Below are 27239 nucleotides of genomic sequence, written 5' to 3' on the forward strand. Positions count from 1 at the left end.
GAGATTCTGGACTGAGGTATGTGTGGCTCAAAATGTTCTAAATGATATGAGTTATCAACCCTTTAAGGCTTTGCACTTAGCTACCAAACACCCTGTATAAAAATCAATGTTTGTATGTTTGTCTGTCTCGTATGCGTTCCTATACCATTCAACCGAATGCGATGAAACTTACTGTGAGTTATTGTTTACTAGCTGTATTACCCGGCTTCGCTCGGTATTTTTAATATAAACCGCTTAAACGTGACTAATCTAATAGTAAACATTTTATAACATTTATTTGAATAGTTTTATTTTATATAAATTTATTTGAATACTCATTTGTTTTTTTATTAAATTGACTGTCACGAACAAACATATATAGTAAGGCTCTTTCAAAATTATGTGTATACCAGAATCCACTACCTGTGGCCCCACGGCTGCGCCCCCTAGGGCTTCGCCCCCCGGTGCAAAGGCGGCTTCGTCTCCCTTTGAATCGAAAAAAATCAAATTATTTGTTCGATGACGTCACGGATTTACGACCCAACAAACGAAGGTTACATACATACATACAAAGTCTCTTTCCAAATTATATATTAGATATGCCCGCGATGGTTTCTGTAAAACAAATCGCCCAAAAACGGGAACGGAAACGGGAAAAACAGGAATGGGTGGCGTTGCCACGCAATAATTTCAAACGTGTTCACTGCCTTTGTTTTTCCGACAAATTATCATAAGTGTCATTTAATTTTATAATTAAGTATTAATTTGAAACTGAATCATTCACTTATCGAAACGCATCGAAAAACGGGAACGGAAATTGCTTGCGTTATTGAGGCATTGCAAAGCATGCCGGGTTCAACAATAAAAAATAAAAATACAATAGAAAATATCATAATTTTTCTCATAACTTCAACACAATACTGATTAATTGAGTCACAAGGCCAAGCAATTACCATCCTTGCTATAAGTACATATGTACATACATAATGTCTTGAATCATTAGCGCAACTATTAACATTGACTATTTTAGTAATGAGAGGCATATATATGTGCATACATATGTATGTAGTTTGTGCAAAAGAAACCTGTCGGCGGGGGTTGAATTGAAAAATATGTATACGACGTGTACACGTGTGTCGTAATCATTCTCCAGGGCGGGCGAACGAGCAAGCAACGGGACGAGAGCGCACAGCGGCGTGCCGCGTCTTTATTATTAAAGGCGCGAGCCGTGGGCGGCGATTTGCCTAATTTGTCACTAGGCCGCGCCTTATTAGTCGGTTAATCTGCCCCGCTGGCTGGCCGGAGATAAACGCCCCGCGGAGCGCGCCCCCCATAAATAACGCTAACGGTGTGTATGGGGAGGGATTGCGAGGGTGGGTGGGGTGGTGGGAGGTAGGTGGGTGGGTGGGTGGGTGGTGAGGCGGCTGGGTGTGTATAACGTTATGGCGGGGCATTAGGGTAGCGGAGCGTACCTGGAGTTAGTGAGCTGCCCTTGTACATTGACATTTAGTGCCGGCAGAGGTATGGTTTACGACCACCGTGGGCCCACGATCTTCCCTGGCCCCGTACGGCCTACCCCATCTCCTGGCATTTTCTACCGAGATATGTGTCTTCAGGTGTCTTCAACCGGGTCGAATTATTTTAAAACAATGTCATTTATTCTTATATATGGGGCGGAAACTCCGAAAATCCCACGGAAACCCTAGAACTGTGAATCTACCAGTATGAGAGTATTTTAAACAATTCGTACATATCGAATGTACATATGGACATAAGGCTAAGATGTTAAATAAAATCAAAGAAACATTTCGATCAATCAAGGGATTGAGAAACTAATTGTCTAGTTAGATGAATGGTACATCAAAACGGTTTCCATTCAAACTATTCCAAGACATGAAAAACGATATTTTCGGAACATCGGCAATGGACTGGATAGTAGAGACGCTCCAATACTGGCGTTTAAGGTACACGCGATAAAGTTCGTACTTTAGAAAGGCGAAGAGACATCCCATATTAAGTTTATTTAATGCGAAATTCTTAAATTTATATAATGCTGTCAATTGAAAAACATAAACTTCTAAAACTGAACTTAAATTAAAAAAAACCTTCAAAAGTAAGAAAAAATTACAATCTTCACAAACTGCTATGGCTGGTGGCAGTGCAAATATATATTTTATTTTATCATTTATGTATTTTCCATTATACAGAACATTTTTTCCAATTAGGGGTATTTCCAAATTTTAAAATTTGCCCTTTTCGATGTACCCTATTGTATGTACATACATATATAAATGTATGGATTAAAAGTGTGAAATCATATTCAAATAGCGATGAAAAATAGTAGTTAGGCTGGTTTTTCTAATTTGAAAAGCAACCGTTTCAACAATGAAATCAAATAAATGGGCAAACTTGTAGGAAACAATCTACTTGGAACCGCAAATATCCAAGTCTGACCAACAGCACTGAATATACACTCCAAATAAATTCTCTTCAATCGAGGTCAAATCAGGGCTTGAACCCAGAAGCTCTCGGTAGATAGTATTAATACAACCACCAACCTATACTGCTGGCTTAAAAGGATAAGACTTTTTTGTTTATGTATAATTACTTTTGAGATAAACATTATTTCATTTGTGATACTGATTTCGTGTGTTATTCCATTTTGAATGCTACATATATACATACATACATAATATGTATGTAGTTATATCCCTGAAGAATATCTTAGTTTTGAATATTAAATTGAAATAATCGAGCTTTATAAGTTTAATTCACAATATTTCTATTTTATCGTTGCAAAAAAATAGTCTACGAGTTGAAAGATAACAATAAACTATCTCATATAAATGAATAAACTTTCTAAACAGTCACTCTCCTATATATAAAAACTAAATAAAATATTTATCGTTCATAAAGATTAGATATTTACGATTGCAAAACGGATACAAATACAGGAAGCGAAAATGTTTCGCTTCGTTGAGTAAAAACAAATATAATAAAAATAAACATTCAAGATTCATCCAACAGGATAAATATGTATGAATGTACATACATATATGTCTGTATGTATGTACATATAATATTATAATACTTCACGTTCGCATCAACGCAAGTTTTCGCCGAATCATCGCTATGAAAGAAGCCAATTGCTTCAAATGTGCTCATTTATTTATAAGGGTCACGTGTGCGTCAAAATCAAAAACAATTTTCTAGAAAATCGTTTTTCGAACAAGACTTCATACAAATATACGCGCATAATCGAGTTTGGAGAGGGTTCGCGACCCCTGTCGGGCTCGCAGGTTTTCGGGCCGGTCCGCGGAGTTATTGCCATCGCGCGTCTTTTGCCAAGAAAATAAGGTGGATTTATATATTTTCTTGTTTCAAAAATAACCACTTTCCGCCGGCTCGCATCCCCCATACGGCCGGTAATATTTTTTCACGGCCGGCACCGGGTTTCCCGACGAGTAATTTAATTTCGCTCTCCGGCCACTTTTCGCTCAAAATAATCCGACGCCGGTTGTTGTGCGCGCGAGTTTTCCTCCACTTTTCCTGGGGGTTGTTCGCGAACAATGACAAAAAAAGCGACGTAATTTTCGCAATTGTACGTGGCGTCGCTGGGCGTGTATTGAACGAAAGGATTTGCCCCGGTTTCGGCGAAATCGTATACGACTTTCCGGAAAATTCCAAGGAAAACAAGTGAAATCCCGCCGACGCGGTCAACACACAACTTTGGCAGTATTTTCCACATGTCGTCTGGTTTTTTCGGGCTGGAAAATATTCTATGGAGTAACTTCGAAGTCTAAATTTCGATATTAATGGTTATTAATCAAATAGACTATAGAGTGAGCAGAAAAATATCTGAAAAAATACATTTTTATGTACGTTGACTTTCGTTTACATGAAAATTGAAATGAATAATTACAAATTTACTACTGCAATAGTATACATACATACATATGTAGATAATTAAGAATATTTAAATATACACATGTACATTAAATACGCACGCGTACATACAATGCATGTACATACATATAATGCGCGCATATTTAAACATACGTTATAGTCGAAGATTTTTTTAGTTATAATATATTTTATATAATTCATATTCGAATACAATTCTATTAGTAAATTATATTTCTTGCAAGCGCAAATACACTTTCAACAATGTGCGGCAGTTGTAATAGAAAAGTTGAGTTTTGTCAGCTCTAATATTTTAACGAATCCTTTATATAGAATTCAATAATGCGTTAATATTTACTAGGTTTTACGAATAAAGGTAATGAGTATCGAATTACGACAACCCTAATAATGTGTTCAAAAAAAAATGTGACTTTCCAACTTAATTTACTGTTGAGTGACGTTTTCACCAAAACCTAACCTCTCCATATAACCTGATAACGTCTTATAGTTGAACTGTATTTTCAGTCGTTACATATTTTAACCAGTTAAAATTATTTGCCATATGAATCAAATAATTTATTCTAACTAGTCAAAATATCTAAATATAACTAGAAGATGCACTTCAACTGTAACATACACAAAAATTTAGTACGAGAAGCCTCGCCAACAACAATAAAACAAGCTTTTACTTTTATATAAGTACATAAGAAAGCTCGTACACGTATGTACATACATACATACGTATATACCTACATACATACATTGTTAAAGTTCTTAACATAAAATACGATGCATTTGCAAACGCCATATCTACGCGATGTCACGACAACTGGCTCACGAACCTTTCACTCAACGGCATTACGCACACGAAATTTCACTCACGCGACAACTGGCTCACGGGCATTACCAAAGGTACCGATACTGGTGGTATCAGTATTTAACCGAAAACAAGCTTTTGGAACTACCGGTACTACAAACTAAATAAATGCTTTTGAAAATCCGCTGACTTGTCAAAATAACTTTTGTAAGCCAGTTGTCGCGTGAGTGAAATTTTGTGTAACGTAGCGTAACGCCGTTGAGTGAAAGGTCCGTGAGCCAGTTGTGGCGAAACCGATCTACGCACATCAAGTTACAATGTAATATTATACATACTAAACACTCGAGATATTACATAATAGTAGGTAACGTACGATTTATTGTAATTTTAAGTAAGCGGGCAAGTTTACGATTCGGTCTCGCGCGCAAGCAATTCCAGAATTGATGAGATTGTTTTGGCGAGCATTGTTTGCGATGAGTTAGTTCCCCAGAACACAATGGCCAATAAAAAGTGTCATTACTCAATTTTATCTCGTCTCTCGGTTGTTGCGTCCCGTTCCTCCGCTGCCCCGAAAACAATTTACTTTTCGTCTCGATTCAATGTAGCGCGAGTTCGCGAACAAGGTCGCCGAGAAAGCGACAATCTGTGAAATATTCGACCGTTTGTACGGCGGGCAAACAATTGAATTGATATCGACCCAATATCATTATGCAAATAAAAAAGAATTTCCCTATTCCATACAACGCACGCATACGCCAAAAGGGAACTTCTTTCCTTATATTATATTATGGAAAACATAATTTTCTTTTCCGGGTCCCGTCCGCATTCGGTCGCGCAAACTAATGAAGTCGGCATACACGTCAGAGGAAATCGATTTAGCGTACGCGAATTTGCATACCAAAGGCGAAAGGGAAATTATTCAATATCAGATTGCATCAAACGTCTTCAATGTCAAGCGATCGCACAGCATACATACTTACGAACTCTCGCATATATGTATGTATGTATGTATGTATGCATGTACGACTACCAGAAGACATAAAATAGGGTAAAAAGATAATATATCATACGAGAAGGCTCTATCAAAACATCCGATAGGGCAGGCAAAAGGTCAAACTCCGATGGAAACGTCCACATATAAGTGAACCTCTCGAAAATGATATCGCACTTCAAAAGCAAATACGCCCAGGAAAATGAATGATCTGGAACTCATACATATTTCCACCCAATAAACAAATTATATGAAGCCTTCCGTGAGCGAGTGAATCAAACCAATTGTATTTATTTCAACCTCGATTATTTATATTTGTTATTCCGGGTACAAATACATATGTACTTTTATATGAAAGTTCACGTTCGTTTCAGTGTTCCATTATGTACATATGTGCATAAGTATTTGCATCATTTATTGTTGTAAAGGAGATATCACCGAGTCCAATGTATGTAATCTCTAATGTAACAATGCATTGGTCACTAAACTAGAATGCCAGAATACGAATTTCTGTTCTGAAATAATTGTCAGCCCTCGCTTTGTAGGATAATTTTGATTTAAATTCTCAGAGTGTACGTATGTGGTACAAAGAGAGGACTTGCTGCACATGCAGATATTCATAAATGTAATAATTATGTGTCCAAAGCTAATCGAAAGGGTATTTTCAATTAATTGAAGTATACATATATACATATGATGTAGTATGTACATTTAACTGGGTAGATTGAACAGGCTTATATCTATGTGTATGTAAATATGTAGGCCGAAGTAAAAAGCGTGAATTTTGGATTTTTATCGATGAACCTAATGAAAAAATTTGGTTATATCAAGGAAACGTTAAATAAAAAAAAATCATCGATTTTAAACAGTGTCCTATGCCTCCAACAAATTTATAGTTTCGATATTTTCATTATTTCAGAAAAATACACCTACATTCACCTATCGAAGTTTATTTGGGTCGATTATGATAAGTTTTGACTGAGAATTCCAAGTCGCCGTTTCACTCAAAAGTCCCCATATAAAGCACACTGCGCTCGCAATGGGGGGAAGCGTTATTTTCAAAAAATCGTCATCTTTTTTTTGTTCCCGTAATTATTTTGAAAATAATAGTCATTGAGAGCTTTTTTGAGTAAATTCCTTGAAAATATGTATTATGATCACTATCGTTTTATCGTAAAATTTAAAATAACACGTATACGAGAGTTCATGCGGGTGTCTGTGGGAGCAGAAAGTTAGTCCAAAGACTGAAGGAAGAGGTTCCACCACCGAATCCCTCTCTACTCCCCCTCCTAGACGATATTCCTCCTTCGCTCAGGTGATAAGACTTTGGGAAACTTTGGTTCTTCGTGCAACCGGTACCCGTCTGTTTTAATTAAAGCCTCTTCCGCGGCGCTGATTAAAACTCGCCTTTTTAACCACCAGCCTTCAACGGATTTCTGCAGCTCTACAACCAGATATTAAAATTCCTTGAATCCAACTTCCGGTGTTTATATACTATCGGACGTAATGTCGATTCAATACGACTCGCCGGAAACTTCGTTAGGAGATATTTTTAAACTTAAACGTACACTGCAATAGCAATATATCCGCGCCGTTCGAATATCTCCTATTACAAACTTTATTACTGTCATCTTAATGAAAAGTTATTTACTTCGCAGTTATTTCTGTTATTTGAAACTAATAAAATATGTATTACAGTATCATATGAACATTCAGAATATGGGTTATTCAATTTCCCAAAAAAATTATGTGACCGACCCATGACTTTTATGAATTTGGGGAAACCCAGAATTATCAAAAAGAAAAAGTCGATAATGTCGCACATAAAACGGCTCTGAGAATGTTCTAGTTTGGGTTTAAAAATCGTGTAGTCACAACATTTTTGACTGTTCTAACAGGAAAAATCCCATTTTTGTTTGATTAAATTTATTGATTTTTTTTGTGGTTTTGGAGACAATTGATTAAAAAAAGGACACCTTTTCAATTTAAAATTTCGAAAAAAAATTACGACGTATCGTAATTTAAAGTACCTACATACAAACAAATTTTCAGTATGATAGAATTAACAATTTCAATGTGATCAAAACGTGATCAGTTGATTCTGATTGATTCTGAGTTAAAATCAGTCAAAATCTTGAGTTCGAATTATTGTATAATCCCAAAACTTCATCTGTGTAATTGTTATTACGTACCTACCTACATACATATCTAGATAAAGAAAAAAGTTCAATTTCTAGTTAGAATAAAGAATATTTAGACTGGTGGAGGATAATAACGTTCTAATTTTTTAAAATTTCTTTTCGATATGGAATCCATAACATTCCTCACCGAGGTTCGAACAAAAAATTGATGCACTTTGCAGTCGTGAATACATTTCGACGACACATAAAGCAACGGCGAACAAATAAGAGTTCAAAAGTAATCCAAACGGTTCTGTTTCAATTTATCCATACATATTACTCGGTAACTTTTAATTAGAAGTGCTGCACCAGCTCTAGTCCAGAACATTCAACACCCTTTCCATTTACGTACGTATAATTAACTAACCGGGTGAGTATTTGCGTTGTTAACAACGAAACGACTACTCGCATCAGCACATGATGGATATTATTCTCCTTTCTCAGATTGAGGGTTTGTCGCTGCTGTTACTCTACCGGTGCTACAACACAAACAAGATAGCGCTTCAAATCTTAAATGGATGGATAGTACCTACATAATGGACTAAACTTGCTCTATAAATAATAATCTTGAGTTCATTTGATTTGCGCAACTGTCTTCGAATGACGAACTGATGGTAAAATGGTATAATAATACCTACATACCTCCATGAAAAAAAATTGAAACCGAAAAATTATTAAATTGAATTAATTATATTTTTTATATCTATAGAATGTTAATTCGAGATGTCAATATCGTAAAGACCGAAGTCCGAGATATTGATGAAAATTTGACTTGTTTGATATGTTGGTTTTAAGAAAAAACTACGAATTTTTTATATTAAGTCAAATTTGAAATGAAGTAACAGTTTCATGGGAAGTTTTTTTTTGTTTAGATTCTTAACATCGTGATATATGTATAACAGTTTCATATATCACGGATACAAAATTGAGCCGATTTATTTAAAAGTGGCGGAAGTCCAATTTTCAGTTCTAAAAACACTATTTCTGTTATCTGTTATCAAAAATTTTAATTCAACATTTCCAAAATCTTGGAAAAGCAGAATAAACGCATTACAGGCCACCAGTATTTTTAAATATTGTTTTAAACATTATATTTAATGCTATTCAAAATGAATAAAAGTGAACTAATGCCACTTTCAAATATAACGGCTCAATTCATGATACAAAATTCTATATATGTACATATTTTTCGAATAACTTTGACGTAACGCAACGGGCTGTCTGGCAGTTATTAGTCAGTACAAGTCGCAAAGCCAACTAAACTAACTATTAATATCACAAAACGTCATTTTTGATACAATAATAAATACAAATTTATATAATGTTATGCATAAATGTTATTACTATGCGAGAGATAATATCAGATTTATATTGATTTTAAAGTCAGATTATCAGTAATATGTACATATGTATAAACATAAACATAGTAGTACGTCAAAATTGACATCAATGAATATTTATCTATTCGTTATTTTGCAGCTTCCGGTAGGTCGCGAGACAGCCACCATTCAAGAGACTTCACATGCTTCTCATGACGAAGAAGCGAAGATTTTAATTTCCTGCATTTTAACGGCGAACCTCGGCAGAAAAATGAACAACTGAACCGTAGTAAAAGGGGGTTAGTTTGCTGCTGTGACTGGTACACGTGTCTGCGACAAGAAAACGAGCGACAATATAATGGAGTGTGGGATGGGGTGCAGCGGAGGGGTGGTGGCCGTGTAGTTGACACGTAATGGATTTGTTTGTGCATATCTTGATTACATCCAATCTCGGAGACGTCTCCAGTCGTCGTCACGGTGGCGTCTCTCAACTCCAGATTGATTTCGTCTCTCCTGCCCCGGGAAATCAATAAGCGACTTTTCATTTATCTTCATGAACGATTGAATCTGCATTAACTCCGCATCGGCGACGACACTGAAGACGGAATCCGAGCGGGGGAAAAGCGGGGACAAAGTTCTTGTCTACACAGTATTTATCCGAGCTTTCGACCCGATAAGTGAAAACTTCAAGTCGCCTTTTAAAATTTTCATACACTCGCTTTTTATATGAATTGTATGTAAACGAGCTCAATATCTCGGAAAAATATTCAGATCGACTTCAGAAATTTTATACCAATGTAAATTCATTTATTTTATCGTGCACTATATTTTGAATTATTCAATGGAACTTTTCTAGTGGAGCCAATTCTTCTCGTTATTATTCTACTAAAAGAACATTAATAATTTGAAATCTGATTTTGTAATAACACTAAAAAATAACGACACTTTCGCATTAAATTTGTGATCATAAATGTAATACACACATATTTACATTTTATTTTATTTTATTTTTACATAGATACCAGGAAGGCCTAACATGTAAACCCCAATGCGCCTTCCTAGACAATTAATTACAAACATTGCAGCATTTTTTATTACACACATCACTGTATTTCGAGAGGCTGAAGAACACGAAATTAACAATCAATTAATTAATTAATTAATCCATCGAGACATCTATGGATTTAGACTTGTACATTAATTTTTACACATTGTACAAAAGTCAAATTCAGATATTTGGTAGGATGGTTGTAGCCAATTTGATGGAGGAACCGTTTCAACAATGAAATCAGATATGTATATTGGCAAACTCTGATAGGAAACGATTGACTTGAAGTCACAAATATGACCAGTAGGATTAAATATTAGCATGGGATCGAACCCGGTAACCTCTTGGTGTTAAACACAAACGCAACCACCGAGCCATACTGCTGGTTTATATATATATATATATATATATATATATATATATATATATATATATGTAGAATTGATTTTTAAACGAGCCGAGACAGAGTGTGTGTGGTATGCCTGGGAAAGACCGGATGCGTGTTGTTATGGTCACTTGTTGGAGAACGAGCCCGAAGATATGTGTTAATAAATACATAGTTCTGACTTAATCTGCGTTTCACTTGGAATCCTTCACATCCGGATCCTATATTTGGGGGCCCCTCCGGGATGCCTGAAGACATTTCGAGTGACAGCCAGAAGCGGTCAGACGACGACGCGGAGTTTTGACAGTTGAGGTTAGGACGCGCGCGCGATGACGAGAATGCGGAAGCCCGTGACGTCGGTGACGTCACGTCAGCGAACACGCCACACGACGATGATGATATCCAAGACGATAGCGCCAATGTCAGCGTCAGTTTTACGTCGGCTAACTGTCGTGGAGATGCAGAGGTTCGCGGACTTAGACGAAGATGATGACGACGACGATGAAGAGGAAGAAGAAGACGAAGTGCCATATTTTGACAGAGACAAATTCGAGACTTACGCGCCACGGTTTAAGGGGATTGGCGGTGTGCCAATCAGCCGGTGGATTGAGCACATGGAAGAATTTGCGAAGTTCTTCCACTGGACGCCCCTGGAGCAACTGGTCTACGGGAGAATATATTGCGTAGGAACAGCGAGAATGTTCCTGGATTCAGAAGGGATAATTATATCATGGACTATCCTTAAGCAGAAGCTGATAGAAGAGTTCCAGTGGGATGACGAAGAGCTCGTCTTTGAAGAACGAGAAATGCTTGCTCAAGCAGAGCCCATTGACTCCGATTCAAGTGGGGCCGGTGAAACACCAGACGACGAACCCAGGGTGACGGGGCCCGTGAGAAACCGTGAAAACCGAGAAAGACTGAGTTCACGATGCTACAATTGTGGTGGACGTGGTCATTTAGCAGCCGACTGTAGGTTTAAGACGAGAGGAACTCGTTGTTTCAATTGTAACGAGTTTGGGCACATATCAGCTCAATGTAACAGCACCAAAACAAAGACTGTCTTGACAATACAAGAAGAAATAAGAGAACCAGTCAGTATTCCAATACAAGAAGAAATAAGAGAACCAGTCAGTATTCTAACACAAGAGGACGAGGCGAACATGGCTGATGGAGATGTAAACATGGCCGATGTAAGTGTGAACAGTGATGGTTTGCACAGAAAAAGACCTTTGCAGCAACGGGCTTCACGAGAGATGTCTGCTCAAAGAGAACTCATTGTTTCCAATAATGAAGAGGACGATGCGAACATGGCTGATGGAGATGTAAACATGGCTGATGTAAGTGTGAACAGTGATGGTTTGCACAGAAAAAGACCTTTGCAGCAACGGGCTTCACGAGAGATGTCTGCTCAAAGAGAACTCATTGTTTCCAATGATGAAGAGGACGATGCGAACATGGCTGATGGAGGTGTGAACCTGGCTGATGGAAGTATGGACGGTGATGGTTTGCAAAGAGGAAGACTTTGGGACTACGGAGACATACCGTTTTCAAATACAGATGAACCACCCGATGATCAATTTGGAAAAGGATCTAAGGATTATAGTCATTTGAAGAATTCTGAAGATGAGAATAAAGAAAAGGAGAAACATAAAGACAAAGAGAAAGATATGGCTAAATCACAAGAAGGATTAAGGGACCCAGTCAAAATTTCAACACCAAAAGAGACTGTATTCACTTTCAAGCTCGGTCGTAGTCGGATTGATGTTAATTCAATGGAAAAGAAAATAGAACCATGGATTGATAAAAGACTTACTGGATGTATCAGTGAGCTAGAACCAATATGTGTTGACTTCATTTATGGTAAATTACTAGCAGAATATCTGTGGGGTGACGGCAGATTCCTCGGACAGTCACAGAGAATCGCCGAGGGCATTGGATAGAATTTAAGTTGCACCGATGGAAGTGAAGTGTGCGTTTGTGAATTAGAGAATAAGTGAAATGCCTGGAGGGTTTTTAGTTAAGCCTTACTTGTAATTTGATGATTGAAAAGTGTAATGTTTTATTGCTTATTCTAGTATTTTTGGGAAGTGCTTTGTATATTGAATCATGTTTTAATTTGGTTACATGCTTAGAAGAATATAAGATAACTGTATTGAAATGTAATTCTAGTAATGTTTTAAAATGTGATTGTTTCCGATGTAAAGATTTAACCTGTCATTGTAAAGGTATTGATTTTAATGTTTTATTGCTAATTCTAGTAATGTTTTGAAATGTGATTGTTTCCGATGTAAAGATTTAACCTGTCATAGTAAAGGTATTGATTTTAATGTTTATTGCTAATTCTAGTAATGTTATAAAATGTGATTGTTTCCGATGTAAAGATTTAACTTGTCATTGTAAAGGTATTGATTTTAATGTTTTGTATTGCTTGACATAATTTTAAATTGTAATTGTGATGATTTATGTGTAACTTTAATTGTTATGTGTAACTTTATTGAAGATTGAATTGTGTTGAAATGAAAAAATTGATTTGTAGTGAAATGTGTAACGATTAATTTGTTATAATTGTAATTGTTATGTAAATTGTGAAATGATTGATGTATAAGTGTATTGAAATGTAGTTGTGATGATGATTGTAATTGTGATGATGATTGTAATTGTGATTTAAATTGTAATTGTGACAATTGAAAGCATGTTTAGGAGAATATAAGATGATTTTATGGAATGGAAGATTAAACATTGTTGAGGATGATAGAGGAAATGTTTTAAAAGAATGTAAGATGATACATTGTATAGAGTGGAAAATGAAATGTAAAAGAATGTGAGATGAAACATTGTTGAGGATGATAGAGGAAATGTTTTAAAAGAATGTAAGATGATACATTGTATAGAGTGGAAAATGAAATGTAAAAGAATGTGAGATGAAACATTGTTGAGGATGATAGAGGAAATGTTTTAAAAAATGTAAGATGATACATTGTATAGAGTAGAAGATGAAATGTAAAAGAATGTGAGATGAAATGCTGTAAAAATATAAAAGACGAAGAATGTCATCCGAGGGCGAATGACAGTCAGAAATGACCGAATGTAGAATTGATTTTTAAACGAGCCGAGACAGAGTGTGTGTGGTATGCCTGGGAAAGACCGGATGCGTGTTGTTATGGTCACTTGTTGGAGAACGAGCCCGAAGATATGTGTTAATAAATACATAGTTCTGACTTAATCTGCGTTTCACTTGGAATCCTTCACATCCGGATCCTATATATATATATATATATATATATATATATATATATATATATATAGGTATATATATATATATATATATATATATATATATATATATATATAGGTATATATATATATATATATATATATATATATATATATATATATATATATATATATATATATATATATATATATATATATATATATATATATATATATAGGTATATAGTTTATTAGAAAGAAATTTTCATAATTTTCTCCCCCTCTCGATGGTTACAATTTTCGAGATTTAAGTGATGTGTGCGAGATAGCTTTGTGCGGAATAATCACCGTACCAATAGAAAGAGAAAGTAAACACCTGGGTCTAGATACAAAAAAAAATCCTATTCGTTGACAAATTTGAGACTCTCATAAAGTCAAACGTTCTAAAAGACTATGAGGAATTCGAATTTATCCACCTCAGCACCTTGATCTCAAGGAAAGAAGGATGCCAATCGGAAATTCGCAGAAGTGATGATCAGTCAGTCAAAACATGGAAAAACCACTCTATTGTGAGAAGAACGAAAATTCGTCTGATGCGATCTCCGGATTCCCCATTGCATTATATGGAGTCAATACATGAACCCTGAAAAAGGGAGAAAGGGACATTTTATGTACATATGTATGTATATGCATTCTAAATGTGGTGTTGGAGGCGGATAGCCCGCAAAACGCACGAAAATCTCCATCTTCAAAGTGCTGGCAGTCTCAGATTGAATCTTCGCAATATGTATGAAAAGGGTTTGTTCTGACTTTGACCATATTAACAGGAAGAATGTGGAGCGTCTAGAGAGGCTGATAGTCACCGGAACGCTGAAGAGAAGGCGAGCGAGAGGATGGTCTCCCTAGAGGTGGTCATACCAGATCAAAGAACTGACGGGATCGTCCCTTTGCTGGACGGAATTCCCTACGGAATCGTTGACTTCAACTTGGCACAGAACTGGAAGGAGTGGAGGCGGATCGTCCATCAAATTCCAAACATCGTATGTATGTAGATGACCACGATGCTCAGCATTGAGCAAACGAAGAAGAAGAGAACTGTCAACTTAAATTTAAAAAAAAATCCACAAAACAGTATCTAATAATTTTCAAATCACCTCATCTACATACATACATATGTACATATGTACTTATGTATAATATTAGCTATACATACATACATTCAAGAAGATGTTAATAACATACGAGTCGCGTACACAATTACGTCAAATTTATTTACAAATAGTTACCGCTTAAGGCCAAACTTATTTTAATACTATCACATGTATTTCTAAAATTAAACTTTCGCCAATACACGTGGACCACCGCTGCGTTCCACAATTTTTCCAAATATTCCATCAAAACACCACCGCACTGCCGTACAAGCGTTTATATATACTGTACATATAAGTGTGTATATTTTTTATTCAATATTTTTTTGTATTATTTAAGTACGCGTGCACATAATAACGAAGGCGAGAGAGAGAGAGAGCGGGAGGCGTTATTTGTGTGACGTGTTTTTACTTTATTTTATTGTATGTTTCATTTTTGCCATTTCTCCGCGTTATTATATTCGCATGACGCGCGGCAATAAAGCAAACTTTACATTTTAAAGTATAGTAGAGTCGGTCGTATATTTTTAGTGTAATTCGAGTTTGGCGAAACTTGGCGCAAAATCGCGACGTTCGTACAAAGCGGCGCTCGCCACTACACACCATCGTACCCCACGTACAAACACACACCCACCCCTACACAGAATTCGTACCTACCCTTTGGCATCAATCATTCGCTACTTACGCTACGTTTTGAATTATTTACCGACCATTGTCTTTTTTTCTGCGCCGGCTTCCCGGAAAGTGATTAGTCGAAAGCGAACTGCATAACTGCATAGACCCTTGGACGATGCTAGTGCATCGGGAGGGAGAGGGGTTGTTTGTGGTGAAACCGAACCGCACACACGTTTCGTCATCGGTATTCCGAGAAATTCGATCGGCACCCGTGTAATTTAGCCATCGGTTAGTGCACCCGATTTCCGGTTAGCCGTTAATAATTGAAGCTAGCGAAAAATAGTTTTCCACGAAAGCTCACAATGTGATATTAACTCCCACACTAAATGTATTTCGACCGTGCATCGCGGAATTCCGAGAAAAATACTGAAACGGGATATGGGAGGGTATCAAATTCAATATTTAATACAGTACATACATGCAATGAAACATTAATTGACACGTAAAGGTTCGTTTACACCAGTGCAATTCAAGCCGGCACGTAAACAGCAGTACAAAAAATATTTTTCAGTACATTCTACATGTACATGGACCCATTCCGTATGTGTTAGTGACGTATTCGAAACAGCGGCAATCAACACTTTTTATATTATACAGCAGTACATGTCATCGAAACGTAACAAGACCGGTTTTCTTTGGCCACAGTGGAAATATACACGCATGACGTGACGTCATAGTGGCGGGTGCACCCATACTAACTAAAGTGCTGTCATGCTCATCTAAATATTTTTGGAAACATCATATTATGTCAATATTGATACGATGCAAGCAATATTTCACCGTATCGTCACGTTCTGTAAAGTTGACGGACTATTGGCCCAATTGATATGTGTGTTTTTCATTATTTATGACCTATCTGTCTTCTGGGACATTCCGTACGGTTCTCCAGTTTATTTTTTATATTTGACGACTGCCGCCTTCATCTCTTATATGACTGTGCATCCTTATGTCCTGGTGAATTAAATCATTTGGGACAAACCATGGGGCGTCCAAAATTACTACCAGGATTTTATTTTGGAATCTTTGTATGATATTCAGGTTTGAGTTGCTGGCTGAGCCCCACAGTTGCATCCCGTACATCCATATAGGTTTCAAGATGGACATACATACAAGGAGTTTATTTTCCATGGTTAGCGTTCTTCCTAATTAGCCAATAATGCTTTCTGAATTTGAGGTTTAGCTGCTTCCGTTTTTTCCAAATGTTACTTCTTCTGCTTGAGGGAATACCAAGTCGCTTAGACTTACGGGAAGAAAAGTTTTCTTCCTCATTGTAAATATCACATGGACGGACTTTTGTTCGTTCACCTTTATTCTCCATATTTGTAGCCACTTTTGGATTTTCTTCAGGTTTCCTTGTAAATAAAATGAGGCTAATTCTGGACCTTCACATGAAGCCATCACTACCGTGTCGTCAGAAAAGATTTCAGTAGTTATTTTATTTGTTGTCTGTCAGTCTCCTATGTATATAAGAAACAGGATTAGACCGAGAACACTACCTTGGGCCACTCCGGATTTGATCGCGCATATTGTTGATTTGGCTAATTGATATTTACTTGAAATTGTCTATCCTTCAGGTATGATTTATTGTCTATAATCAGGTAAAAAAATTATATGGTATATATTATATATATGGTATATATTATATATATAAAGTATATATTATATATATAAAGTATATATTATACGGAATTTGGCCGAACAAGATTTTTGAACAAGATTGGCCAGATCAAAAACAAAAAAAAATATTGCTGAAATTAAATTCAATCAGATTTTTTTAAATTCAAAACTTATTACAACGACAAAAATATTTCCAAGAAACGAAGTTCATTTAAAATTTGTGATTGTTCTGATTGTTACATAAGCTTTGAACGGTAGCAAATGTAATACTTTTCCGCCACTTAATGACACACACGTACTTGCAGTGTGATTCAAATCCAACGCGTAAAAAGTTGATAAATTTATGTGCGTAAATCGTTAACTTTTTACAGCCCATAATTTATTATGCAGTCTAAAATCACTTAAAACAGTCGATAAGTTGCAACCGCGCGACGCAAACAAAGAAGCGTGTACAGATAGGGAGGGTGATAGTGAAATTTAAATAATAATAACACAAATACGAAATAATTATTCTTCATTTTTGCACGCATTGCGACAAAATCGCATTCGGTGGGGGCGCTGCATTTTTATTGCATTGGACAGGGAGGGGGCGGGGGGTGTGTGTTTTTCGTAGGTCTTTTCCCCCAACAACGGGGGAGTGAGTACAAAGAGCGTGCGACTACTTGACACGCAATAATTTAAAGTCGCCGACAACAACAGCACTTTAACGACACTATATCTCTATTTCCACTATTTTGCAATTCATTTGTGTGTACATACATACATACAAATATATGTATACGAATGGCGAAGTCGGCGACGGTCGCCTTCGGTATATTCTAATTTTTTTAAATGCATGTATGTGCAGTTAAATGCAGTTGTACAACTGCGTCGATTATATTAACATACTAAATACGGTGCTAGTATAATACTCATATGCTGAAACATTATTGCTTTGCGGGCCAAGTTTTCAAAATCAAAAACACTACTGGTAATCTAAAAGTGTCTACTGCTAAATAAAAAAGTTTGCCAATCCTTTTTTATGATATGTTACATTTTTCTACAAACAAATTCATCAACTGATGTCGACTTGGCATTGCTGATTTTTTCATCCAATTTGGGTAGCATTCAAACACTGCCTATACCAAGGATACCCAACCTTTTCGAAGTTGGGAGCTGCTTTTCATGTAAATTTTCATGACAATCGACTTTTTTGTTGATGATTTTTCTTTTTAAAGTTAAAAATATTTATGTACGCAAGTATTTTTCTAGATTCAATAAATTCCATATATCTAAGTATAAAAAAAGATTTCAACCGTCTCAATTTAACGTCATTTACAATTCAATCACTTATTATTATTCTATATTTCCCACATCCATTTCCCACAAAATCATTGCGATGGTTTTTCCCAGACTTTGTACATAATTTTCATTCTTATTTAAAGGTGATGATAAGAAACTGTAAATTTCATGAAGGTCTTTAATATCAGTAAACCTCTTGTTAAATTAATTGATTGAAATTATCCCTTTTCTCAATTTAAATTTTCCTTATTTCCAGCAAAAGCACAAGAAATCTAATAAAATATAGTTATATACTTCAATGTTGATCATCAGAAAATTATTATTATTATTATTATTATTATTGTAATCGACAAATATGTCTTAATTGTAATATAAATAAATAATGTTGTGCACACCTATAATTGATGTATGTATATTATACCAGAATCATAAATGTGTAAAGAATATATTGTGTAATGTATGTACATTGTTGGTGAGCCTTTTTAAATAAAATAAAAATAAAATTAGATGAAATCAACGAAAAAAATTAATAAATACTTTAATTGATATTAATGTATTTATTGATATTAAAAACGTAAGTAAGGGTAGACATAGAACGTAACAAGTTATCGTGACAAATTTACTCACAGATAGTATAAGCCATGGGTTCCCAACATTTGGTCGATCTCAATCACGATTGTGAATCAACATAAAAGTGAATTTAATTTTTAATCGTGTGAAATACGCTAGCCATATTTATTAAGTAGATTTTATGAAGTAGAATTAGTCATAATGAAGATATGTGCATTTAAATTTATAAATGATTTGCAATATAATATAAAAGAATTTTATTCTACTCAAGAAATAATAACGATGATACTTGATATTAATAAATAAATATATTTTTTTTCAAACACGACTCACAAATATGAGTCGGTTCGAATTGACATTTAAAATTGTTCTGTAATTGAGTGAAATTTCATAGCGCCGTATATATGTATTTCACACGCAATCAATACTATCAATGTGTACTTAAAATTACATAAAACAGGCGCATAAACTTATTGCATTTGATAACATAAATATTTTCACCAGATCTTATTTAGATATATGGGTAAATTATTTAATAAAGAATTTTATACGTTTCACTTACATATATATGTACATATAAATATATGAATAATTTAAATCGTAAAATCCCCGCGAACGTTCCACTATAGTTGGAGGAGGTGCGGTGCAATCGTTGGCCATCATCCCCCACCGTTATTTCCAACTTATCTCTTCAAATGCAAAATAGGTACACACCTCCAGTGAGAGTTTACCATTCACCCCTTATTTCGGCCATTCGCTGTGTAAAAATATTCAATATCTAACCGAGCGCATTCCTCTTTAATATTGAAACACTCTTTCGTTTTCTCCCTCGCGGTGTGCGCGCGCATATCTTATGCATTTCTACCGTTGCGAATACAGTATTTCCACACAACCTCTGGCTTTTTCTTTTAAAGTCGGAAAGAAGAGCGGTGCGGCGTGCATTACTAGGGGGATGTGAAAGGCATATATGGCCGATGCCGAGGAGAGAGCGCGGGGGCGGCAATAAGAATTGCGACGTGCTAATGCTCGCATTCCCGCGGGATTTTTACTGAGACGTGTTCCGTGGCTTTAAGGCTCTATCCCATCAAAGCTGGTCGCTCGTAAAACTCAGAATTATTTACAAGACACCCTGTAGTCGAAATTCGAGTCTTGCTAAGAAAAAACAACAAACAATTTTATTTTCGAGATTTTTCATGACTGTAACCTAGCACACATTATAACTTACACATTTCAAAGGGAACGTCAAGGAAAATCAAGTACTTTCTAGTTACTAAAACTATCAGTTTAAAATTACCCATCATGCAACTACAATCAACAATCAAAAATCCAACTAGCCAGCAGCATAGCTCGATCGTTAAGCTTCTGCTTAGCGTCGAGAGGCACCGAGTTTGATCCCATGAGCTGACCTCGATTGAAAATAATTTTTCTGAGTATATCTGTAGTGCTGCTGGTCAGACCTGGATATTTATGACTCCAGGTCGATCGTTTCCTATCAGAGTTTGCCAATTTTTTCTGATTTCATTGTTGAAACGGTTCCCGGTAAAATTGGCTAAATATCCTTCCTACCTATGTACTATGTTACCACTATTTGAGATTGATTTATGTACAATAACATTCATGTACAATTCATAGATGTCTCGTTAATTTGCGAGTTTTTCAGTGTCTCGTAATTCAGCGACTCGTATAATAAAAAAAATGCTGCAATGTTTGTAATTGGCCAGGAAGGCACATTGGGGTTAGCATGTAAGGCCTTCCTGGTATATATGTAAAAACAAATAATATGTACATCTGTATTTATTCATAATAAAATCATTTAACACACTGTTTTTCATCCGATACCTAAATTACAGTAATGGACACATTTACAGTAATTCACCATCCAATGCTTGGTGAAGCCCTCTCCTATACGCTTCCATTCGTCTCTGTTTTGCGCAACTCTCATCCATCTCATCCCAAACATTTTTCTAATTGCTTTCACCCTTTTACATCATCTCAAGTACCATTCTAACACTATTTTAGTCCATTTTTCTAGCTACATGACCCGCCCATTGACATTTCAATCTCTTCAATCTCTCTTCAAATGCCCCTGTAATACTTCTAACCTACGTATTCCGTTTCCTATCTCTCCTCGTTATACTAAACATACAGTGTTCCATACTGCTTTGAGTGCATTGGAGTTAGAGTAACATTTTGGCGTTCAATATTTAAGTTTCACATCAATACATTATCACTGGCAAAACACATTGATCAAAGAATATTTTTCTTCAGGCAAAGTGACATTTTTTAATTTAAAAACGGAATTCATTCGTTCAAATGCAATTTCAACTTCAACCTATGTAATTTCATATGCAGTAATGAATATGTGCGATCAATTAAATATTTAAATTAAATTATTTTTTTTTGTTAATACGAACTTAATATATGTATATGCCGAATTTTGGTACATTTTCTCGACAATAATCCAATTGTAACTATAATTAAAGATGTGTCCAATTTAAAATTATAAATACCTTGTAAGACTGATGTAAAAAATCAGATGAAATTAATGCATATAGAACGATAGGTATAGGTATAATATGTATGTAGATTTTCTGAAATGATATAAAAATTTTCTGCATAAAATAAATAATCAAAGATTTATAACTTGATATTCTTAAAATATGTTTATGAAGAATTGAAATCTTACTTTTTGACTGATTATAAATAGCATGTAGATGTGAAGGTGATCGTCAAAGAAAATTAATAGCTACTAGTGTAAAAAAAATAAAAGAATAACATTTGAAAATGAATAATTATGTTTTTAAAATAATTCAAAAATTTAATATAACAACTGCAATAACTGTTTGTATCTAAAATACACAATAAGTAACGAAAACAGAGTTAGTTTCGTAGGACTTAGTTTGGCGACTTATGCCTCGCTTGAGACATATTATTTGTACTGAAGTCCCTCATTGTGTCTAGTACGGTTTCGTTGCTGAAACAACAACAACAACAACACCAACAACAGTGGCGAACAAATTTATATAAATATTCAAAAGTGAGACTTCAGTTACGACCGTGTAGATTGGGGGTAATTGACGCGATTTGCCCAACGTTCGCTCGCCGAAACGAAATTCACACGTGAAAACGTCCAAAATAGTCCGCAAAACGTTTCAAATGAAGTGATTCCGATTAAAACCCATTCTACAGTATACGAAGGTAATTTACAAAGTTCAGATCGTTACAAAGCACTCGCCGCTTTGAACAGCACGTCGAATTTCCGGGTTTTTAAATCAAGTGCAAAATGGGGTTGAGTAATTAAAAAAGCCCTCAAAACACATCCAACTCCACTTTATTAATTTTATTCACACTCGGCTTTTAATAACATGAAAAAGTTTCAACTACGATACAATCGTTGGTTATATAAAATACAAACAATGCTAAATTTTCATAGAAGAAAATAAATTTTCTGTGACGATAAATGCCGATAGCAATAAAATTTTAGTTTATCTTTGTACAGACGAAGTTTCAAAACATGAAAAAACTAATTCTTTTCAATAGTTTGTCGAAACGATTCACTATCACATTATCTTTTTTTATTTTGTTCTTTAAGTTTTACGATACGAATACATTTTCTTAGGATTGTAAGTCGTTCGCTTAAAGCTATTAATCAGATCACACTATATTCATCTCAAATAATATTCACATAAAACTCCTTGAAGCCTATCCAGATAGCTTGAAGCGTCTAATTTTACTGACTTTTCAACAAAATATATAATATACATAAAAATTCATGATACGAAAAGCGACGGAAACGAAAATTCATACAACGATGTAACATTAAAAAATACGAAAATAAGTATCGCAAACGGTTCGACTGAACGTGGAAATCTCGAAAGAAGCACATATCATTTTTTGAAGTGAATCGATCGCATCAATCTTGGATTTCTTTCAAATTTGTGTGTGAAAGGTGAGCAACGGGAGAGCAACACGTGTTGTACGGCGCACTGGCACAAAGAAAGAGAGCGATCTTTCGGCCGGTAGCGTGCCAGATGTGGAACTATTGTAGGACCAAAGAGGAAGTGGATGGTAGAGGATTTGCCGGTACAAAAATAAAAAAAAATTGCAAAAAACCGACCATTTAGCCGTCGAGCAAACACGGCTTTTCCAGCGGGTGCCCATTGTGATGGCGAAACGACGACCGCGTCTTTTCAAACCGTGAGAAGAGAGTAGAATTTAAATTTTTATCATATTCATACGTTTATGCGAATATTATGATCCGTGTAAAATTAGGGAAACCGTAACATCGTGCATGTATTATACATATAATGGGATGTATGTTTGCGCGGTGTGCGTTGTCTCGTGAATATGAGCGAGTGGTTAATTAACGCTCGGTGGCTTATGACGACACTTGTTGCTCTCTACAGACAGCGACTAGTTTGTTTTTTCCAGGAAAAGGGGTCTGCAATTGTGGGCTTTTCCATCATGTTTCTCTCTGACTGAAGCCCCATTAGCTCATGAGTAGAACCGCCTTTGGAACATTGAGCGAGTGAGGGGATTCGGTATCCCTTTTGTGATGAATCGTCTTTGACGCTCAATCACTGCTACTGTAAAAATGCGATTGAGAATATACAGTTCAAAAAGATTTTTGAAAAGAGTCGAATAATGCATAAATGCATATCATAACATTTCAATTTATTTATCAAATTTACATTCTACTATATCAAACATTTAGAAAGTGTTTTTATAGCTTTCGTATATGTTGCAATGGAATAAACTACAATAATAAAATTTTATGATAGGATATCGCGATTGGAGTCTCTGAAGAACATTTATCTAATATATTATTTCGGAAGAGACTTTGCATATATGTACATATGTATGTAACCTTCCCGTGGAAAAACGGGAATGAGTGGCATTGCAACGCAATAATTTCAAATGTTTTCGCGTCTCCACCTGCGTTGTTAGGGTAAAATAAACCAACAATTGAATAATTTCAAATGCGTTTACTGCCTGCGTCTTTCCCAAAAATTATCATTACTGTAATTCAATTTGATTATTAAGTATTAATTTGAAACTGAAACATTCACTTATCGAAACACGTCGATAAACGGGAACGGGAACAGGAAAGGGAACGGGAACGGGAATTGCATGCGTTATTGCGGCATTGCAACGCATGCCGGGTTCAGCTAGTTCTGAATAAAATATATGAATGTATCATACATACATTTATTCAATGATACCTGTTGTATAACACGTTATTATAGAAAATGTACAAAAAAGTTTGTCTCAAAGGTGAGACTTATAAATAGTTTTTATTTTGTATGAAAAAAATAATTGAATATTTATACTATTGATGCGCCTATTGATATTTCAACGGGTGGTTTCAGAAATGGAATTTATACTTGAATTAAAATAAAGTTATATGTATAATAATAATAACAAACAACAACAATTGTCTTTGTAATCGTAATCGTAACTGTAGTTGAAACTAAAGTCACGACCGAAGTCGAAACCGAAGTCGTCATCGAAATCAAAAGTTTTTATATATATTATATTATATTTTTGTTCAAAAAATTGGTTACATTTAAGCTGTGGCTATGCGTCATAAATCTGATTCAAAATTAATTTTATTTGGTTGAATAAAAAAAGTGAAAATTTAATTTTATTATAGTTCAAATATAACATTGGAAAAACGCTGGAGTATTTTCCAGGAAATTTCACTATGAGAGAGTAAAAAATTTCAAAGTGAAGAGGTGACTCTTAATATGAAGTATTCTATTTTAAGAAGATATTTATATGTAGGCACATATATCTGATGCCACATTTTTACAGTAAAAACACAAAAAAAAAATCATTTTCAAATATATATTATTTTCACATTTCACATTTCAGGTTAGAATTTTTAAAAACCATCTTGTTGTTGAACAGAAGCCTTGAAAATATAAAAGATTAAAAAATCAGGTATGTCATTTTAAAGTGGTTGTAACGAAGTGGTTTCAACTTGCATGAGTCGTGCAATCCTACTTTTATCAAAGTAGGATTGCACCACTCAAAAGATAGACCAAAGATCTCACGGTTTCATATTCCACACTTGATGATGCACAAGCTCACTTGAATGAGACAAATGTAGACGTTGGAATCTGATCCGACTTAGGATAAGGCGATGGAGAAGTGAAAATATAGATATCGTATTAATTTATTAAAAAAAACTCATTCAATAAGTTTTCATTCAAATTATATATATTTTAAATTGAATTACCAAGTTTGCATGTGAGTTTCGTTTGCGAAAAGGGATGGGGGGGGGGTAGGTTGGTGTGTAGCGATAATTTTTTCCCGGGAAAAAGAGAACTACGCTCGAAGTTTGCAATTCAACACGCCATTGAAACTTGGGCCCTTTCGGGGCTTCCTTCTTCGACGTTCGTTTCACCCCTCTTTCATCATCATCGGTTGGTGAAAAACTTTCGTGTGCCATTCGAAAGTTTAAGTGATCCAAAATTATACACATTTTCGAGGCCCTTTGGTGGCTGTGCCTTTTGTCATCATGCAGTCGAATTTTCTGGCTTTTTCCTCAGAAATATCTCTTTATTTTTCATCTGAACAAACAGGCCCGCCGCCGGTTGGGTTATTCACATTAATAGGTTTCCCCCGGGGAGAATTTTTATCGCACGGCAAGTATTTTTAATATGGAGGATAACTTCTAGTGCGGTCGGCTGTTTTACCGCTCTACTTAATTCAACGTCGAAATATTCTCACAAGCGCAAACATGCTTTCAGACCATTTAATAACAGTCATTATTATCAATTTTCCTCTAATTGAAGTCGTATATGATTCGCAATTATACGGTTATATGCGGACGATGCAAATAATAACGATTGAAACAATGGAACTTTGTTTTTATCGAACGCTGACGAAATGAAAATGTCGCCAGATAGACAAAGAAAAAACACGAGATCGAACAACCGAAATTGACTCACGTATCGAAAATGTTGCATCCGGATCACGCCAATAGAGCAAATAAAATGGTAACGCATACGAAACATCGAATTCAAAATTAAATTGTTCCCAATTTTCCAGTTTTTGCGTGTTCGATATCCACCCCATACGTTTTCCGGCAAACACTCACCCCATATCCAGCTTTATATACTTCGTTGAATGGAAGCCATTCTACATATATCTATTTATCTTATATTTCTATATGAGATGTGAACCAAATCAAATACCAATTTATTTATCAAAATATTTGCAACGATGAAAATTCAATCCCGTTCAAATTCGTTCCATATTTTTTGTAAAGTATACATATGTACATATATATATGTAATAGAAAACAACGTTTTGAACTTTATGACTTAAGCCCATGTTTCTAAACCTTTTTGGTGGAGACTGTATATAATAATATCTTATCTAACTTCTCAAAAAAAAACAAAACATTAAAAAACTGCGTACAAAAGAAAATTAGATCAATTAATACAAAATATATAACTTATACAAACGGTAATTCTAATATGTTTTAAACGAAATGGGATCGCAATGTATCGGTTAAGAAACAGAAAAGAGTTATAGCGTAACTCATTGGTTAAAATCACTGTTTACCAGTTGAGAAGGTCATGGGCTCAAAACCCAGCCGGAATCGAGTAATCATTTGATTATATAAGCAAGGTCTGCATCGTTATTAAAACCCAGATCGACCGTCTTGTGCTAAAATTTTTCAATTTATCTACCTTAATTGTGACGGATCCAATACAAAACGCTAAATGGAAAAAATAGTTGAATATGAATATTATTTCTCCCCATCAAAAATATTCATAGTAATTTAATATTTCTTTATATATATATATATATATATATATATATATATATATATATCTAAAATATAAAAGCTTGGGGCTTAGGGACATGATTCAACGGTAATATCCTAAATAAAAGCTCTTGTAAATCAACATCCTCCTCCCTTCAGTTTTTGCAAATTTATCGCATTTCGAATATTTTGATTATTAATATAAAATATGCTTGCCTATAATATTTACATAAGTAAATTATATATAGAATGTGTTTCTCGCAAATTCATCGTATATCAAATTTATTGATTGTCGATTGTATCAATTTGTCCATAGATGACGCTATTGTATGT

The 27239-nt window shown here is 35.1% G+C and overlaps 1 protein-coding gene across 1 annotated transcript; it reads left to right on the plus strand.

Moving 5' to 3' along the window:
- The first annotated feature begins 10785 nt into the window (after positions 1–10785).
- LOC143915095 (uncharacterized) lies at positions 10786–13649 on the plus strand. Its single transcript, XM_077435524.1, has 2 exons — positions 10786–13514; positions 13608–13649. The coding sequence occupies exon 1, from the start codon at positions 10952–10954 to the stop codon at positions 12560–12562; it is 1611 nt and encodes a 536-aa protein (XP_077291650.1). The 5' UTR covers positions 10786–10951; the 3' UTR covers positions 12563–13514; positions 13608–13649.
- The last annotated feature ends 13590 nt before the right edge of the window (positions 13650–27239 follow it).

The sequence above is a fragment of the Arctopsyche grandis genome, chromosome 8, assembly GCF_051622035.1.
Source record: "Arctopsyche grandis isolate Sample6627 chromosome 8, ASM5162203v2, whole genome shotgun sequence".
Taxonomy (NCBI): domain Eukaryota; kingdom Metazoa; phylum Arthropoda; class Insecta; order Trichoptera; family Hydropsychidae; genus Arctopsyche; species Arctopsyche grandis.